Genomic DNA, 21378 nt, shown 5'->3' with positions numbered 1-21378 from the left:
TCATTTCAGTTGATGTCTCTTGTATAAGAAATATTTGCTGAGTGATAGTTCCAAAGAAGGCTGCTCCTTTAAAAAAGAGGTCAGAGGAGTATATGTGCCTGTCTGGGGGAGGAACTGGGGTATTTGGAGGTCTTCACGGAATAAGGTTACTTCCAACTTCGCTTTCCTTTCACTGTCAACCGATTCTTCAAAACACAGAGAAGAAACAAAGGCACACCAAGTTGGTTATATCTACATTAGGCAGCTCACAAGGGAAAATATACCAACAGTCTGACTGTGTGTACACAGTTGCTGACGTGTGTAGTTGTGATCTATTCACGCTGTTTCTGCTGTCAACAATGTGCCTGGTTGGAGAACATTAAATAGGACAGTATTTTCACTGGGCTATTGAATTCACTCCTGGGGATATCCTAGACACAGGCAAAGAACACAGAATCTAGAATGCTAGAAATATTTCTCAGTTTAATTACTGCATAAAGATCTTAGGGGCCCATCTCCGAAAGAGGATAATTCAAGCAGGTGAGTCCATAATAAAATACAGACATATCCTTCACCATGGTGAACACTGCAAAGTCCTCAGGGTCGAGGACAAGTTTTTATTTAGCATTGTGTGTCTCGTAATACTTTATAATACAGACTTAAAAAATGATTCACGTTAGTATCTCGTTAAAGTTATAAGTAGGTATCTTTCTTAGATTATTCATGTACCAATTTCTGTAGGATGACAGAAAAGCTATAGTCTGCAAATAAGTACATATTAAGTCCATTTATTCCAATCAGCAACTGTTTAAATCAGTGTGCTAGCCGCATACCCATTGATTTGATGTTCCTTAACTGATATGCACTGTACTGTTTTATTACTGATTACCCTGTCATAAAGGATTATGACACCAACATAATTTTAAACCCTGTAAAACAACTTACTCAGGCCGCTTAAAAATATGTCCTCTCTCACCACAGAATTCTCATTCTAAGATTAGATAAAACATTGCAAATATTTTAACCTATTTAGGGGGGTCAATTAATTTGAAATATAACAACTAGCAAGTGAGTTTTAACAACTAGGTTGTGCCAGTAAAGAAAAACGGTGTATGTGTGCGTGTATGTGTGTATGTGTGTGTGTGTGAGCACACGCGTGTGTGCACATGTGTTTGAAAGAGCTTTTGCTCCCCTAAAACTGGCAGCACATTTTTGAAAACCTGCTTCAAATAAATTGTTTTTGAAAGTTTGCACATTTTATCCTTTTACTAGATTGGAAATTTGCTGAAAAAATTATCTGTACAATACATTGCTTCTTGCATGCACCTACCCAAGCAAAATACCATACTTCAGTTTGGAACACTATTTATGCCAAGACATTCCAAAAGAGTGAAATAATATTTTTCCTCATTTAAGTCTGCCCAGAAAAAAAATCTGGATTCTATGGAAAAGGTGCTTTGAGATAAACCACACTTTTTCAAGTCAGCACTGCTAAAGAAGTGCCAGGATAAGCTGCGGAACTTTGTACAGACAACTGGGAGAATAATATTTGGTATTTTCTTTCAGTTTAGAATTTCATGCCTTGCTGTAGATGACATCCACATAACAGAAGTAACAGTGTAGCAGGCAGAATGCAGACAGCAGGCTCACTGACGCTGGCGTGCACACAGCCTACGAAAGCGGTGACTACTGTTTGGCGTGTGATACATGATTTTTGCGGTAGTCTTTGCACGTGGTGTAATTTCATTTACTGGACCATACACGTAAACATGGAGTGACACAGGTCTCTTTCAGATTTTTACTTGTTTGGGTTCAGTGAATGACATAAGCAAAACCACATTATCTTATGATTGCCTAAATTAAAAAAAAAAAAAATCAGGTATATTTTAGTACCCTGATTTGGGAACTAAGCTATCAGAGACAGTTCTTCACATTAATAAATGAAAATCAGAACACAAATATATTTTACACTAAACAAATATTTGGATCTTAAACATTCTGGTACAGTGAACTTGGTTACTGCAATTACCAAAGTGGTGTCTGCGTAGTACGAACAAGTCTTGTGGCAGAAAACCATGAAAACGATCTATTTGGTCAATATCAAAGAGTGTAATTTCTTGTCTACCATCATTACTTTTGTCTATTCATAACATTTAATATTTAAGAAAACTTATAGAATAAGGTGTAAATAAGTATGTAAAATATACTAGGTCTTTCCGTTGTCAATTTTTAAAAACTTTACCAGGAAAAATAATAAAGTTGAACAATCTGTTTAACTTACTGAAGATAAAACTGTTATTTGGAGAAAATTGTAGGTAAATGGCTCTTTTCAAAGGTGATTTACAGAGAGTATTTTTTCTTTATTTGCTGGTGTGAGAGAGTGTGCATAGATGTTTACCACTTGTATCCTGGGTATTAAACTTTTCTGAGCCTTTTTTCATGAGCCGATGCTGGTTACACAAGTCATCTACTCACTTTGTATGAGTGCTTTTCAGTGGTCAATGTCTATACATGGTATTCAGTCTACTAAAAAACTGGAAATAAATTTAACTTTTAAAAGGAAGTGTGGAGTTTTCAATAAGTAGTTTACAACTTTCTTAAATCCTCTACAGTACAAATTGATTTTCTCTGAACTGTTTTTTTGTTGCTGCAATTGTTATTCTTATTTTGGCAAGCTATGGATCCTGTTATCAGCTATAATTCAAACTTTCCTGAATAAAAAAGTGACATTTTATTATTGATATATCGCTGACATGGTTATTACTGCATCTGTTTCTATGACAATTCAATCTTATGTGACAGGTATGTAGATATTATCTTTATCACAGAACAAAATTTAATTTTCACCTATTCTACTATATACATACATGCTAAAACAATTAAACAGTAATTTAGGAGGCAGCATAGTCTAGTGCTTAAGAGGAGGGGCTTGGGAACGGTTCATGTGGATTTGGGTTCTGGTTCTGTTACTTACTAGCTGTGCATCCACAGAAAAGTTATAGAACCTCTCTGAGCCTGAGTTCTGTCAATGGAGATTTTAATAGCTTCCACTTGATAAGGTTGTTGTGAAAATTAAGTAAGATAATATATGCAGAGAACTTTGTATTGTGCCTTAGCACATAGTAAACACTTAAATAACAGGTACTATTAATTAATCTTTTTAATAAAGACAGTTTAAAAAGGACAAAATCATGAAGTAACTGGTATCTTTTAAGAGACTATGAAGAAAGAAAGAAATCTGACTTTAAGCAAAGCATCTCCGGGCTGCCAATGATCTGTTTTCATAAGCCATGAGGTCCACTCTGCCCCAGTGATGCCAGGATAGGCCCCCTCATGCTCCACCGCCTTAAGATACACTCCCTTTGATGGGACCATTCTTCATATGAACGGGCTAGATCCCAAAGTGGAGACAACTCCACTTTTGTGTCAAGAAGTTTTCTTATTCTTTGTCTCACGTAAACCCTGTGCTGGTATAGATGCACAGTTCCTAATCAAAATGTGATTCAGTTTTTTAGAATAAAGAGCACATCACAACTTGTCCTTATATATTTTGTGTTCCCTCATTAGTGATTTGATTCGAGCAACGTAAATTAATATTTTTTAAAGGGCTATGTAAATCTTCGTATAACCTGCTCATAAATTTGGAAATACAAGTCACTTTTACAGTAACTACTTGGGAACTAAGACATTTAAATATCTTACTTTACATGCATATCACGATCCTTATACTGCAATTTTGCTGAAAATTTTTCATTCTGTTTTTCATTATGGAATGTATTGAGCAGACTTAACAGAATATATATTGCTAGCTTTTGCAGCAGAATGATGTGAGTTTGTGTGTCACCATTCCTACATACAGGAGGAAATCCACCCTCATTTGGCTGAGAAAAATGTTCCCAGTAGCTTGTGGGTGCCTTGCTGGTACGTGCAACCATAATCGCCCATCTAGGCTTTTACTATGGGGCTTGTACCTACACTGGTCACAGATCAGAGAATAATGCTTTTGGGGGCAGGAAAGAGTTAGGGTATGTGCAGTAACCACATAGATGGTTTTCTCTTTGCTTTTTATGACAGTTCAATGGTGATCTTTTCCCTCTGCATACACCAGTGTATCGGGAGTGGGTTTCTCACACGCATAATCATCACTACTGGGGACTCATCCTAAAAGCCAAGAGTTGAAGTGTCTGTGAAAAGCATTATTTTACACTTCACTGTTCATGTCGGGTCTAACTGATGAATACCTAACACCATTAATTCACAATTAGATCACTTATGTTTAACCGCACGCTTTCTGTGCATACATATATAAATGTTAATTTTGGATAGAATGATAATCATTCAGCACCATAACAATTAAACAGCTGTAACCTGTCTCATGTGTTAAGTGATGGAGCTGCGGGCAAGCTCCAGAAACAGATGGTCTTACCCACCCATGCTTAATGTTAAAGACTTTTTAAAAAAAGAGGTGTTGACAAATCAGAACAAGGAGGCATAGTTTTAATGCAAATCGGTCCATTTGCAATGGAGATTACACTAAAAACGAATTTGGTGTATAGGAAAAAAATTAAGCTCTGTTGTTAAAGGAAGACATTATATTCCATTTGGATCTAACAGATTCCCCACCAACATAATTATTTACTAATTTCATTCAACCAACAGGGTTTAATGGAAAGGCAGTTGGCAAAGTATTCATATTTATGGACCTCCTTTGACTGCTCCTTAATTTATCCAAGGCACATGTCTGTTAAACTCCAGAAATAATAGCCATATTAGAGGCAGCTGTTTTCCAGCTTCACTAAAGAGGCACTCAAAGAAGAGAGGGTCAATGAACCCATCATGGAGAAGAGTAACAGAAAAAAATCGGCTCTAGTCACATGGTAATCTGTGAAAATAATATGTTAAATATGAAAAGGGAGAAAGGCCATGGCTTTTGTACGGACTAACACGGTAACTTGTATTTTAAAAACAGGTAGGTGGAAAAGGAATGGTTTAAGATGAAAAGAGGCTCTTTTCAACTTGTCACATTCAAGAAATGACAGAGAGAAATTCTGCCACTGAAGAATACTAAGGCACCACTGCGGGAAGGAATAATCACATTCCTTAAAATTGTAGGCTTAATTCTTCCGCGCTTACATGAAACTAAATGCAAAGTTCTGATTTTTTATTTACTCCATTAGGGTAATAAGGATCTCTGCAGATAGTGAACATTACTTAAAATCTACATGAACACTTCACTAGCTGGCTGGTAGTCTATGGTTACCTGGCTTGCGACTGGGGAAGAATGTGACATATTTATAATCTGGCCCTAGTCACGATCCTTCTCTTCCTAATGCTGTGAAATAGCTGCTAACATGTTATTTTGCACCTGGTTTCACTCCCAAACGCCTTGGACCTAAACTTCTCAATAAAAGGCTTCTGATGAACTTGGCAAGATTTAAAAGGAGCATCTTTCACCTTTATTTCTGGTTAAATTATACAATATATCCAGTCAATTGAGCTTTCAAACCTCCTCTATACTAGATTTGGTGGAAATTAAGGTCTTAGATGATTTTTAAAAGATGCAAATCAGTGAGGTGTTCCAAATTGAAAAAGATACTCTAGTATATTAGTAAAGGAACACAATGGCAGGCTTTTAATAAAACAATATGATATAAATTTGACACATAACTGGCTTTTATTCTGATATCCTCTCTCTTCATAAACTTTTTAAACTATGGCATATAACATTTTAATTCAAAGGAACAGATTCAAAAATTTCTTTTGGATAATAATTATAATTTATAAATTGTTTCCCTAAGACACAGAGCACTTACATAGTAACTTATTTTGAGAGACTTAAAAAAACTAGCTAGAAAACCACTAAATTCATGGTGGGAAATAAACACAAGATAGTAAGAAAGGAAGGAATCAGATTTATCAAGACTAAAGAAATCAGGTATATTTCAATGACACCTAAATGATCATAAAACAATACAAATAATCAATATTTTCTTATACTGCTCCCATTAGAGAAAAATGACAGTAGATTTAAAGTTCCATTTTTTTTTTTTTTTTTCTGAACACATTGCCTCTAAATCCAGTAGGCCTCATCGTCAGCTGAGTAGGAATAAGGTTAATTTATAGTAGCTCTTGGGACCCAAGTTACACCACAGGAAGCAGACTGGAGGGAAAATTTGTGCACAAACAACCACCACAGGATAGAATCCTTTATCACATGACCCTAAAGTATGTCAAGCATATTCCTTCTAAAGAACTCAAAACTCTCATCCTCATAGGCTATGTGTGAATCACCTAAATGGAAAGATCTAGGTTAAATCCAGACATACCCACAAAACAATTATCTACATGCAGAACTGACTTCTGGGAGTCCTTAAAAAGTGTCCCTTTTCTAAAGTATAGAACACATGTAACATTTCCCAAAACAATGCAACTGTCACTGAAATTTACCTCTCAGTAGCACTCCTGCCATGTGAGAACACAGTCTCAACTTCAGGTTGCTGCCTCTCTTTTTAGTAAGGATAAATCACAGCATGAAGAACCAGACAGACAACAGTGGCACTCAAATACCTGACGTCAATAGCTAAAGGTGTTTAGGTACATTTACTCCCATTCTTAGGCGTAAAGAAACTGACGCCTAGGGAAATAAATCGTCAACACAATGAAAGAACATTTATCAGGACAGCTCTGGGGACTATGGATTTTACTGACGGTCACACAGCAAATAAGGTGCAAAAGTTATGTGAAGATTCTAATTCAGACTTTCCCCAGGATTTGTTTGATTTGAGAATGTAATTCTAATGAGGCTCTTGGGACATGATGGGACTTGTGCAGGCACAAATTAAAGGAGGAAGGGACGCTGCAAAGTTAAGGTTGCAAGGCACTTCCCAGAAAGACGAGTCAAAACTAATAACCACTCTGAAGCTTTAGAGGATATGGATTGTCAAAGTTAGTAGAGATTCAGAGTGATTCAAAAACTTGGACAGGGATTTCCCTAGTGGCGCAGTGGATAAGAATCCGCCTGCCAATGCAGGGGACACGGGTTCGATCCCTGGTCAGGGAAGATCCCACATGCCGAGGAACAACTAAGCCCGTGTGCCACAACTACTGAGCCTGCGCTCTAGAGCCCGCGAGCCACAACTACTGAGCCCACGAGCCACAACTACCGAAGCCTGCACGCCTCGAGCCTGTGCTCCACAACAAGAGAAGCCACCGCAATGAGAAGCCGCGCACCACAACGAAGAGTAGCCCCCGCTCGCTGCAACTAGAGAAAGCCCACGCGCAGCAACAAAGACCCAACGCAGCCAAAAATAAATAAATATATAAAAAACAAAAAAACTTGGACATACTGTATTATGGCTTAATATATGATGGAAACAGTCAAACTTACTAAAGTTTCAAATTTAGGCCAGTGGATTTGTTTTTTGTTGGTTGATTCCTCTCTCAAAGGTTACTGAACACTGAATGAAATGACTACTTTAGCTTTAAGTGCAGATCTGCCATTGTTGGCAATGCTGGGCTGCAGCTAATGGAACCCACCGGTTTCATGTCCTTTGATGCTGAAATTGGTACATGTAAAGAAAGACAAACTAACACAAGCGCAGCCTGGGCGCAGGCTCAGTAGTTGTGGCGCACGGGCTTAGGTGCTCCGCGGCATGTGGGATCCTCCCAGACCAGGGCTTGAACCCGAGTGCCCTGCATTGGCAGGTGGATTCTTAACCACTGTGCCACCAGGGAAGTCCCAACACACCTCTCATTATCCAAACACTTCTTCATAAAAATGAAACTAAATGGAACATGGTGACATTGACAAGTGAAATAAACACTATCTGTGATAGTTTAAAAAACCCTGAAACCCTGTAGAGAGAGGGCTGACAACCTAACAAAATAAGGTCTCCATTACTCAGAAAGGCCAGAGAAACTAGTTGTGCATTTTCAGAAGAGAGGAGATTAAGCGACCTCGTTAAAAAAAATACCAATTCTGAGGGGATTACAGAGGAGAAAGCACTGTATATGAAACTGTTAACTGAATAAATCAGACTCAAAGGAAAAAAATAATATTGAGAGGCCCCAAATGGATGCAAATGTAATCTCAAAGGAAGAAATCGACATCTAAAAATCAGCCTGGTTTTCAGGACATCGGTGATTCTCAATGAGCTCTGAAGGGGGTCTTCCACAGTTCCCTTAGGAATCACTAGCCTCTCGGTCACATGAAATTACTTACAGTCACTGGGACTGCAGAGCAGGAAGGATCTTAAGAAGTTCTCCTTTTTTGCACACTTCATGGGAGGATTTTTAGCCTGTCTGGATTTTCACGGCCAACCAAGTCAGCTAAGGGGAATTTCCTCCCGCTCAACTCTATGCCTACTGCATTTTGATGACCCACCTTCCACCCCATATGACAGATCACGAGGCATCTCTGTCCACACTAGTGTGGACTTAGTGTGTCGGGAAGTGGAAGGGAGAAGCTGTTCTTGGAACCAGCAGGCACACCTGTTTTCCTGCTGGCTAATTCCGCTGCATTAGGATAAGACTCAGTAGGGAAGAACCAGCCACAGTAAACTTTTTTATTAATTTCAGTCCAAATACTCTAGCAACAGTAGCAATAAGTAACATCCCTACAGTGTTTGCTTTGTGCCAGCTAGTGTTCCAAGTGCCCTTCTACATGTTTTAGGTCATCAACCCTCTCATCAACTCTAGGAGGTAGGTACTATTTTCATTCCCACTTTGGAGATGGGCAAACTGAGGCACTGAGAGTTTAAGTGATTTTCCCCAAATCACACAGCTGTCAAGTAATAGAGTTTGGAACACAGGCAGATCCAGCTTCTGTGGGGTCTGAAATTATACAAATTGGGGGGCTCTCTTTAAGAAAAAGAATCCCAAATTATAAATATGAAATTAGGTACAAATTGAGTCATTATTTAGAATGAGACAAGAAATCACAATAAATTATAGTTTTTAAGCTGATAAACACCACAAACATCAGAAAAAAAATCGCATAACATTTTTTATTATTAAGTGCCTGACATTTCCCTAATAAACACTTTTTTTCTATAATTTTTGGGCTACATTTACTTTGCCTCCTTGTAAGACAATGGTTTTATAATATTTTTTATAGAGAGAATAGACAGATAATTCAGTCTTTTCTCAATGTGATTGTTTAATATGGTTTTCATTATTGATAATTTAGAAAGGCTTCAAAATTTGTTATTAGTAATGTTATGCAAATTTTGGGCATTATTGCCAAATTTGGGAAGACTTTATGGTGTAATAAACTAGGCTTAAATACTCTGTGAATTGGTGACATTCATTAGCCACTTTGTTGTGATGGCATCCTAGAATATTACGAGTTTGATAACATCTTCATCAATATCAGTATTTCATGTCATATAAGCCCTGAATCTTTTCCTGGTATGTTCATATGATTCTGTGGTACACCGGGATGCGTAATGCACGTGACTTCACACACTGATGAACTCAATTTTGCAGTACTGCTATAGGTTCATGCCTTAAAGATACAAGAATTCTGATAAATTCCTCAAAAAAGAAATAATCATCAAAAGAGAAAATTAGGGCACGTTTATAACTGTGTAAGTTCCATCATCAAATATATTGCTGACGAGAGAAAACTCCCATTTGGATTGGGCATTTTACAACATATCTGACGGCAGGAAGAATTTTCCAGAGACGGGCTTCAGTTTCCATACGTTTCAAACCTTATTTCCACTCCACTACCTGTTTTCCTCTGGTGCGGGCCTCCATAGGACAAATTCATATCTTCCTATCATCTCTGACCCTGTACTTTGACGTTCACTAGGTGAGTCAGTGGGTGGCAGGAATACCCCCGGATGGCTAGCACTAAACAATCACAGATGGCAATGATTTCACACCTCACAAATACATCCAATTAAATGGAAACTAAACGCGTCCCCAGGGGAAATTCTCCTTAGCCGAATACTCAAAGTGCCTACAGCCACTCCAATGCCACCCTACACAAGGAAAAGTGTGAGGGAGGGAAGTTGGGAGTGGAAAGAGACCAAGGTCCTAAATGATTTGCAACACATGACCATATAAATCCATGGTCCCCTTGTAAGATCCTAGAAGGGGCCTGTGCAAGTGAGGGGCCCTGATGCTTAAGCTTCACCAGTTTCACAGTAAATATGTCAACGGCGCCATCAACGACCCAGACAGGTGGCACTAGAGACCCCTTTCTTAACTACTGTTAATACACGACGCTGACAGGTGTGAAGCCAAATGCCTCCTATAGCTATCATTTGTGGGTGTAATGTGGTACCCTATAAGCACTTGTTAAGGGGGGAATCATAAAGTTTAAAATGGAAGAAGATAGCTTTAGAATTTCCATATTCTATATTATTATGAATATGATTCCCAATTTGAGAGCATTACAAAAGTCACAACGAGTATCGATCTTGTAATCTCTGAAGTATATTATCAGAGAGGTCTTTTTTTTCAAAAATGTCACCTACTGTTTAATTTAACCGCTAAAATACTATTCTTTCACCATTATCCTGAGATAAGAATTAGAACACCAAGTCTAAGCCATATCCACACTGGCGCAGTTCTGCTCTCTTTTTTACGCCCATACTGTTTAACTGATGACTTCCCCAGCTGTGTGTATTTCATTTTCAATTTCTCATCTCCAGCACCCCTAAGCCCAGAGCAACCGTGGTGGTTTTTATTAGAGGTGTGCTGAGTACTATACGTTGAACTTTTGTCTGAACAAACAAAGCATGTCTTCGTGATTATTAATGATCTTGTTTCCCAATGTGCTAAAGAATTAGAATAAAAACAAACAGCCAGTCTTTTGTAGCTTAAAGGAATAAGGATTTCCCCTAGGCCAAATTTCCATTTGAATTGCCTGAAAGTACAGGAAAATCAATGTAGCTCAATAAACGACTCTGTTTGAGACATAACTAGAAGAAAAATATCACAATAGACTCCACCTGTCTTTCATCACCGTGATTTTAAAACCGCCATCCCAAACATATTAACCTCTTGTTAAGCCATAGTCAGTGTGAGACTAGGTCACACTTTATAACAATGAAATGGAAATTACATTAACTCCTTAAAGCAAATTCGTTGATTAGCCATTTTGTTTCACCTTTTTTTTTTTTAAAAAAAATTTCAGCACCCAAAACGTTGTCTGGGTTACAGTTTGACTCATGTATACTCAACAACAAAATAAAAACTCTAGTGAACACTGCTAGGCACTTTAATAAGTGATTTACATTCTGGCATTTCACTTGATCCTAACAGCTCTGACGTACATAATATTTACCTATGAGAAAACACACTCAGGGAGGTTAAATGACTTGCACACGGTCATATACCAAGTAAACGACGTCGCAAAGATTCAAATTCCAAAAGCTCTTAGACATGAGATACTCTGCTTCAAAATCTCATATGATAGGTATGATTATAGCCACTTTACGTTGGAGAAAAAAAAACAACTGAGACTAAGAACAGTTAAGATAGACCTTCTAAGTGAATAAATCATAGAACTGGTTGGGAAATATATCTTTTTTAAAATTCCAAAGCCCATGCTTTTCTTATTATGTTACACTGACTTTCATGAAGAAGTAGTATTCAATTATCACAGGTGAGATGATCAGTAGTTGCTTAATGGATAAAAAAATGCATAAATTAAATGAAATGTAACTGAGGCACACAAATGCCACAGGAAAAATAAAAATGGAAGTTAAATGAAATTGAGAATAAAAAGGGAACCCCATGCTTAAATCTAGTAATTTTTCAATTAAGCAGAAATTATCAATACATTCTCAAATATCAAGGGTCCTCAAGGGGTCATCGGATTAGGACACTGCTCAAGAGGATGCAAAGTTAAAAAACACTCCTCTCCTAAAAACATTCCTCTAACTCACAAAAAGGAAAAAGCAAAAAACAAAAAAACCCAACTCCCAATGTTTCACACCTAAATAATTATGATATTGCTAATACTTATTGGAATGGAGATTTGAAAATTTCTTTGGGATCTTGTTCCAGGATTTAAATATGTTTTCAACCTAAGGTTCTTCATTATGTCCAACCAATTTTTAAACAACTGAAGCCCCTTTTCTCCATTTGTGTCTGTGGAGAAACGGGAAATGCTGGTCAGCCTCCAGAAGAGGGTTCGCCATCCACAGACGGAGATCTGAGCCTTCCTCACCTTTGTAACAACCCTCCACGTAGATAACAAGCAGCTGTTATTCAATCTCCCTCTTCCCCACCCTTGAGGTCACCGTCTCATCTACAGCCTCCCCTGCTCTCCAATACAAGTAGATGCTTGTAGGGGCAACTTTTCTCCAGCAATTGCTAAAAAGAATATTTCCTGGAGAAGGTACAGGTTAATAATACTCAAAATTTGGTACTTAGGATTTATCATTGCCCAGGATATTTAGTTAGCGTTGCACTTTTACGGATCCTGCCTCCAAACATGAGCTCCATAGAGGCTGGCATGATATTTATGTTGCTTCTGTGCCCCATTAATTCCAACCACAGGCCAATCAGATAACTGGCCCCTCTCTTCCTAAGCAAGAAGAAAAGAGAGAGCCAAACCAACTGAGTTGCCTTTGCGTGTTTACAGATTCCGGTTCCAGTTAAATACACTACAAATGGTGAGCTTACTGAATTAGGCCAAGTATCTCCCAGTTCAGAGATCAGATCTTGAACCACCACAGCTCTCACAGTACAGAACTGTTTAAGCTTTTCCATACAGAAATGCCACAATAACATTCTAATTATGTCAACTATTATTTAGAAACCACTTACTTATATTTCACATTTTTAAACTAGCTTCTGGATCCTCTAAATGTTCGTATGTCTTTCCGATCTTATGAAAAACAAAGACAGGAGCATGAGTATGACAATCATTTGGCCAATTACGGAACGTTCGCTTACGAAGGATGACGTTATGCTAGTTGAACACCTACACCAGTGCTGTTAGTACTAAACCTGCCAGTAATCATCGCTGGTGCTCATGTGATGCGGTTCAATCATGAGCACCTACACCAGTGCTGTTAGTACTAAACATGCCATAATCATCGCTGGTGCTCATGTGATGCGGTTGAATCATGAGCACCTACACCAGTGCTGTTAGTACTAAACCTGCCAGTAATCATCGCTGGTGCTCATGTGATGTGGTTCAATCATGAGCACCTACACCAGTGCTGTTAGTACTAAACATGCCGTAATCATCGCTGGTGCTCATGTGATGCGGTTGAATCATGAGCACCTACACCAGTGCTGTTAGTACTAAACCTGCCAGTAATCATCGCTGGTGCTCATGTGATGTGGTTCAATCATGAGCACCTACACCAGTGCTGTTAGTACTAAACCTGCCAGTAATCATCGCTGGTGCTCATGTGATGCGGTTCAATCACGAGCACCTACACCAGTGCTGTTAGTACTAAACCTGCCAGTAATCATCGCTGGTGCTCATGTGATGCGGTTCAATCATGAGCACCTACACCAGTGCTGTTAGTACTAAACATGCCAGTAATCATCGCTGCTGCTCATGTGATGTGGTTCAATCATGTAACTTCTCTTTATTTACGAAAGGGTCCAACAATCGTAAGTGGGTTTTGGGGAGGAAGGGAGAAATATTCATTTTAATCATAGTACAGCTAAAGGTGGATTTCCCTTTGTTTCATTTTTTTATCTGCATACATCACTAGTCAAAGTCTAACTCAAGAAAAAAGAAGGACTTGGGACAACAAACCTGAGGACGAATATGCCGAATTCGCTGAATACATGATTCGTAAGGAGAGGGAAGTATAAACACGCTAATAAAAATATCAGGATGGAATCCCTTCAGGGAGGTGGGTGCTCAGTGAATACTCTAAACTCATAACCTATTTTACTCTCAAAATGCCTACGGTTTTATGAAAGCATGAAAATTTTATGAAGACAGTTAAGATGACTAATGAAGAATATTCTTTGCTTTCTATTGGGAACTTTTGTTTGCTTCTAACTGTTTAATTTCTCCTCCATCTCTCTTTCAATTAACCTCCCTGTTTGTATTCAATGAGATGGCACATAATATGGAGAAAGGAAAAAAAATCTTGCTGATTTATGAGCATTCTTTCATAAAGTGAAAGCTCCTTTCAGCCAGATGCCTAACTGTTGACATGGAGAGGAAATGAACAGAAGAGTAACTCTCCTGAATGAGAAAACACACTGTAGTTTCCTGGGCTGTTTAATCAGTGGCTCACAAAGGCCTCCTTTTAAAGGACCCCTGAGACTTCACTGTGGACATACACACAGGTAGGAAGTAGACAGGGAAAGGCAACTGGATCTCTGTATGCAAAAATTTGGAATAACTACTTCTGAGAGTACAAAAGAGCAAAACAAGGACTTAAAGGTTCTCTACATCTTGTAAACGGTTCATTTCAAAGATTTATTTTTAAATGACACAGGTCCTTTACTTCCACGCTGTTACTCATACTGAGTATAAAAGCAACAAAATAAAATGAAACAACAGAAAACGGAATTATTAACAACCACAGCAAGACACGTTAAATTATAATAAAAGGACCTGCTACTAACAAAAATCCCGTTTGTTCCCAGACAACTGGAAAGTGGTTCAAGAACAGCCCTCCATGGGAAATTAACCATGTAATATGACCAAGGTCAATGAGGACACCCAGAGAATGATTTGTTTGGTGACTGCTGGTTGGCAAGTTAAAGCTGCTCGCGGATGACTTTATAGTACACCTCCCTGTTTGCCAAGCTATATACACAAGCGTGGGTTGTACTTCCCAGGGTACAAAGAGTCAAATATATAACATTTTCCCTCTAGCTAGAATCCGTTCACTTAGGAGGGGGGTGCTGGGGTCATGAACTACGATGGTGTACGTTTAGAGGCATGTTGTTCCTGCCCTGCCTCTCGTGTGCGTGCACTCTGGGATTGCAGCATGATGCCCTTTGGCCACAGGGCTATCACATTGCTCTCTGCATGTCCGCAGGAAATACGCAAGTCGTGCCTGTCAACCGTTTTCTGCCTTACTGTAGCAGCTCCCAAGTGCAGCTCACGTGAACAACAGGCCGTCCCTGCCCTGCGGCGCCTCCTTTAAAGAGCGGAGGAGGGGAAAGCCACATCCGGGTCAGGTGCTGGGGACGAACACTCCGCCAGCGCCTTGCACGTGCTCGTTTGCAGTTTACCCAGTAGGACTGCAGGCTCCCCAGGTGTTGGCAGCGGCTCACCTTCAACAGGTGACACCGCAGGTATGTTTCACAGGTAAGAGTGAACATAAAGGCCTGACCTTCAGGCGTCTGCAGGGCTGGCCCTCGGCCAGCATCTGGAAAGGTGGACGGTCCCTATACTGACGAGGTTATTTCGCGCACCCGCAGCGCTAAACATCTGCTTTTCTTTGGAGAGCCTGGAATTTGGATGGCTGTGGCTGACAGAGCCACCTCGTTGAGCGGCCCCAATAAAAACCTTTCGGCTCTCAACCTCAAACGGGCGGAAACACTGCACATATGTTGCTGCATTTCCCTGCGGGGAGAACGGGGCATGGTTCTTGTGAGCTCTCCTGGTGGGAGAGAAGGAGCCTGGAAAACCTGGACGTGGATTCCTGCAGACACCACCTGATGAGTCTTTTCCCTTTCTGGAAACGTCTATAGCCCTGGGCGCGACTGTGCCGAGTCCTCTGAGCCCTTCCAGCGGATCACCACATGTCGGGGGTGGGGGGTGATAGTGGGACCCCTGAGACAGATGATTTGAAAAGAGCCTTCCTGGAAATTCTGCAGAGATACAGTTTGTGACAGCTTATAAAATGTAAGTGATTTCAGTTTTCCTGCGGAAAAAAATCTTGGCTAACCAATGCGTTTTTATAAAAAAAAGTGAAGTACATAAACTTAAGAGATGCATCGGAAGAAGAAATCCTTTACGATATCAAGACTCGACCAACAGCTTTATCAAATTTTACCCTACGGACATAAATGTGGAGAAACACCATTCCTCAAGTTATGAGATTTTTGTAGGACTGTGCCATTTCTAATTAATACTGTACCTGTTCACTGAAGTGAGGTAGCACTGTATTACTTACTTCTGTTGTATTTTCTTTAAATAGACGCTTTCCTTTCAGTGACTCAAACGGTGAAAGCAAAGGCACTGAAGACCTTGAAAATATGGAACTAGTATGTATGTTCTGGGTGCTTTTGTATCCAGGCTAAATACCATTTATATGCTAAGACTTTGATCTTAAACACCTATTTGATCGTCTTATTTAGCCAACAGATGTGCTAGAGCATCATTGTATATTAAGAAGTGTTAAGCATATAAATCTGTGGAGGAAAAACTAGATTGGTGCATTTTATTCTACTTTCTTCCTCATGGTGCTACAGGATAAAGTCATAAAAACTCCAACCTCCTTTCAGAGACTCAAATAGATGGACAGGTGCTAAGACGCGTGATTCTGGAATCTACAGGAGCCCCAAAGGCTACATACTGGGAATCTCTTTCTTAACGTAAAAAATACTGCCGTTACACGGTGGCAGTATGGAACACGACCCAGGCATGTTCAAGGAGCTGATCTGTAAGACATGAAATCAGCCTCATGGAGTCACTCTCGGCGGCCGTCCCCCCCCGCACCATGCATAGAACGTTCTTACACTTGATACTTGAGACAGCGGTTCTGAAAAGAACTGGGCTGCCTTTGGGACCTGAGACCCTTCTTTAGCGGTCACTCCTTCTGAAGACAAGAGAGGAAACGCTAACCGGGGTCGGGGCGGGGGCGGGGGGGGAAGGAGCTTTCCCGGGGTGAGAAGCAGCCCCGCGGGGAGCTCGCAGGTCCCACGCGGGGCGGGGCGCACGCGGGGCGGGGCGCACGCGGGACGGGGCGGGGCGCACGCGGGACGGGGCGGGGCGTACGCGGGGCGGGGCGGGGCGGGGCGCACGCGGGGCGGGGCGCACGCGGGACGGGGCGGGGCGCACGCGGGACGGGACGGGGCGCGGCGCACGTGGGACGGGGCGGGGCGGGGCGCACGTGGGACGGGGCGGGGCGTACGCGGGGCGGGGCGGGGCGCGGCAGGCCTACCGATGGTGCAGTGCTCGCCGTTCCAGCCCTGGCTGCATTCGCACTTGCCGTCCCTGCAGGTGCCGTGCTCGGCGCAGCGCGGGTGGCAGGCTCTCTGAGTGCACGCTGGGCCCGTCCAGCCTTCTTCACAGCGGCAGGCGCCCCCCATGCAGACGCCGTGCGAGCCGCAGTCCGCGGAACAGATCTCTGGGGGGAGAAAGAGAGGAAGCCGGGCAGGAGAGGAGAGCAGCGGCGAGTGAGACGGGGAGCGAGGGAGAAAAGCGCTTCGTCTCGGCTCAGCGCGTGACCAGGTGCAGAACAAAGTCGCTGAGCACACGTACGAAAGCATTTACCCACTAAGGAGATGGCAGCATCGAGGGCCAGGCGCGAGAGACGTAGTTTGCTTTCTTTGTTCCATTTTATATGCTGCCACGATTGGGCGTGAAATGCACGTGATAGTTATGCTATACACAATTTTCTGTATTATATATGTGCTCACACACTCACGCTACTAACAAAACAGAACGAATGATTCATAAGGACAGGAAACTACGTACGCACACATACCTGTTTCCAGGAGTATCTTTCGACAGCCGGGAACACAGGCACCATCCATCAAATTGACATAAAACTTAGGAAACATTTCAGTGTCTGTGTACGTCAGGTATCTAACAGGAGTGAGGTTTCACCCATAGAGCAACAACGGAAAAGGGGCTATTTTTAATCCTACGGTTTAATTTTTTTAAATGTTCAGAAACTTCCACTGAAAAGAATCTATTATAAAAAAAGGGTAAAAAAAAAAAAAAAAAAAAAAGAATCTACCTTAGTATGCACGTTAGCTTGCTCCTGACACAGAGACGTGCTGGTAAATAAAAGAAGCTGTTGTTTTTCCTATTAAGTATATTTGTACTGTTGACAGATAAAAGTTGCTAAGCAAAACAATAGTAGAAAACCGGTTTAATAATATAGAGAACTGACGGCTCTGGCATTTGCAAAGCAAGGATTTTCAATTACTAGAATTACTGAAAAGGGCACAAGGGACCAAAGGACTTTAAGAACGGTAACAACAGGTTAAGTCGTTAAAATAGAATTCAGGCGTCTGAAATAATTTTTTTCTTAAAAAACTCTCTTAGAAGCTTTATATGACTAGAACCAATTGACAGAGAGAGAGAGAGAGAGAGAGACAGAGAACTTTGAGGGGTATTTTATTTTTCACTCTTCACATATAAAGTTAAATAAAATGAACTTTTTTCTTAAGATTGGAAGACTATTGTTTAGTTTTGGTTTTCTTTCAACAGTAAAAACCTGAGATCGTTTCTGACAGACAAAACGACTACAGCTGAAGTTTAAAATTAAGAAACAGTCACTGTTTCTGTAGTCACATGATCACATGTTCCCCATTCATTGACCAAATAAAACACTTCTCACACACTGGAATTCACAGGGCTGCAGACTTTTAGACACCACATCCAGGCTCAGTGAGAGTTGTAACATTTCTTATAAACAAGAGCCAGGACTTTGAACTGCAGGAGAGTGGTATGTGGTTTTTTTCATGCCACATTTTCTATCTCCTTTGAATTAAATTTTTGATTAAAAGATCCAAGATGGTTTGATTAACTTCAGAGGAACAGAATGTCACCTCAGCTCCAGAAGAGCGAGGTTTCTTTCTGAGGTTCCCTTTTTTATTCAATCGAATCAATTTTTCATTAGGGTGAAGGTGTTTATCAGCGTTTAGCACACTCGCTTTGAGCAAGGTGCGTCAATCTTTGTAATGAACTTATTAATTAGAGTTAATTTAACTGAAGTGGAATTGAAGGGCTAATTAATGGACAAAACTGCTGCTGAAGAGAGAGGAAACCTCTGTTGCTTTCAACCCTATAAACTTTCTGATGGAAATAATTCATTTCTTCTCTTTCAGCAGCTTAACCAAATGTTTCTTCAGGTGTAAAATCTGCTCTCTTATTGAATTTAGATCTCTGAAGGTCATTTCCACAACAACAAAAGAGGCAGCTGGTAAAGTGTTTTGCTTTAGGATTCAATAGGTTAGAAATTCCAAATTCTACTGCAAGTAAACTTTTAAGTCACAAATGGAAATTAACAACGGTGTTTTTGTAAACTTTCTATGAGAACCTGCAGACAAATTGGAGGCACGTGAACCCAGATGTTTTCACAGGATGACTATATGCCTATTTGAGATCTTTAATAATTCTAAGTGAGTTTTCTGTCTTCTGGCAGCTAATAGCAAAGTTTAATGACGTTTTTTTCTGTGCTTAATTACCTTCTCCCAAAGAAGCATACTGTGTTCATTATTCAACTCTCTATATTGAGAGTTTAACATGTGTTAAGTGTGTATTTTGCGTTAGGGATTTAAAGATGAATAGGATGAAGACCTTCACTCATTATGTCTAAGTGGTCATTTTGTATACAGGTAAAATTAGATTTTCAGCTAGCAAAATAATTACATCAGTATGAAAAAAATCAGTCTAAATATGTAAAACAGTGATATGTGATTTTGGCAACCGATTTAATCTTTTAATTAACATTTATATCCTTTTTTTCCCGCTATTTACAGCAATACCATTTTATGAAGAAGACCAAATTAACTTTTGAGCTATTTAATATCAATTGCAAACCATCCTTTATAAAATAATTCTGGTAACGTATTAAGTAACTTTATATGAAACAAAAACGGGGCTATTTCGTTATTCCTTGCCTACTTGGGTAACTGTGGGAAACAAACTAGAATGACAATATTTCAAACAGGTATTATTTTATAGCTAGTATTATTATGCCTGTTTCACTGATGGAGGCATAAGAGGCCTGAATCAAGTAACTGTATACAAGTAATTATATCTATAAACTTTAATTGGATTTTTACATCTTTAACATAGAAGCTGGAAATGTAAATAAAAACTCAGAAGAAAGAGCTAAATGCCTATTTTGCTCTTGCAATTATATTTTTTAAGTGGAGGACAGAATGAGTTAATGTGTTATTTATTTATTTTAAATAAATTTATTTATTTATTTATTTTTGGCTGCGTTGGGTCTTCGTTGCTGCGCGTGGGCTTTTCTCTAGTTGCGGCGAGCGGGGGCTACTCTGCGTTGCGGTGCGCGGGCTTCTCATTGCGGTGGCTTCTCTTGTTGCGGAGCACAGGCTCTAGGCACACGGGCTTTAGTAGTTGCGGCACGCGGCCTCAGTAGTTGTGGCTCGCGGGCTCTAGAGGGCAGGCTCAGTAGTTGTGGCACGTGGGCTTAGTTGCTCCGCGGCATGTGGGATCTTCCCGGAGCAGGGCTCGAACCCGTGTCCCCTGCATTGGCAGCTGGATTCTTAACCACTGCGCCACCAGGGAAGTCCCCATGTGTTATTTGAAAGAATGCCACGTGCCCATGCTTGATAAACCTTGGTTGGTGATGATTTCTTAAAACTCTTTAGTGAGACGCTCAAGGCCCTCTATAGTGCAGGCCCCAATTTAGGTTTTTACTTCTGTATCCTTTACTCTTTGCCAGCTCTAACAGTCACGCATTTTCTAACCACAGTCTCTGGTTTTCCAAGCTATCTGAATCAACTCACATTTCTGTGAAGCAGTAATAAGCATATTGTAAACCCTGGTTGCCTCCAACAATGTATGGCCACAAGATGAGGGAAGCAGAGGAAAAGGAGGGACGGAAGAAAGAGAAAAGGGGAAGGGAGGAGAGGGGATGAGAGAGGGGAGGAAAAGAAAGAAGGAAAAAGCAATGTGAGAGGGAGGGAGCAGGAAGAAAACTCATAAACTGTTTCTTTAACTAGGATATCTACTTATGGGTTCGGCAGAAGTTTTCCATCAATACCACAAATTAGCCTATGTAAGACTTTCTTTAGTTTGGGCTTCTGAGATTCAACGTGTAATAGGTGAAGAGCGGCCCATGAATCTTTCATGCTGCTATTGACTCATAGGGCAGCAAACCTGTTACCCAAGTTCCTCAAAATGCCAAGAAAGAGTGATTTGTAAAAACTACCAGTCTTTTTTTCCTCCCTTAAAATAAGCATGTTAATTAGCTACTAGCAAGATTTCATTTAGGTTTATGCCATTAGGTTAATAGATATCATTTTCATTTCATAAATTTCACATTTGGGGAAACATATCCAATCAATACTTTTATGTGGACGCGCCTCTGAATTGATGAGGAATTAAGTATGATGACCTACAATTAGCCTTTATTATTCAACCACCAGAGCTATTACCAATGCCACCACCACTCCTTCTATTAATGGCTAACACTTATGGAGTACTTACTATGCGTAAAGCCCTATTATAAAGTGCTTTTCACATACTAAGTCGTTTACTCCTTACAACAATTGTATATAAGGTAGCACTATTATTGTCCC

At 40.2% G+C, this 21378-nt stretch overlaps 1 protein-coding gene across 1 annotated transcript in view; it reads right to left on the bottom strand.

Annotated features, from left to right (window-relative positions):
- The window catches only part of TENM3 (teneurin transmembrane protein 3), a 2383554-nt gene that overhangs the window by 86120 nt on the left and 2276056 nt on the right, over positions 1 to 21378 (bottom strand). The window contains exons 14-15 of the mRNA XM_082374697.1: positions 17580 to 17680; positions 17034 to 17354 (exon numbers count right to left, since the gene is read on the bottom strand). Of these exons, the coding sequence (XP_082230823.1) occupies positions 17034 to 17354; positions 17580 to 17680 (422 nt within the window). The remainder of the gene's footprint in view (positions 1 to 17033; positions 17355 to 17579; positions 17681 to 21378) is intronic.

Source organism: Balaenoptera borealis (assembly GCF_965194805.1).
Source record: "Balaenoptera borealis genome assembly, chromosome: 21".
Taxonomy (NCBI): Eukaryota; Metazoa; Chordata; class Mammalia; order Artiodactyla; family Balaenopteridae; genus Balaenoptera; species Balaenoptera borealis.
Note: the sequence above shows the minus strand (reverse complement) of the source record. Positions and strands in the feature narration are given on the sequence as shown.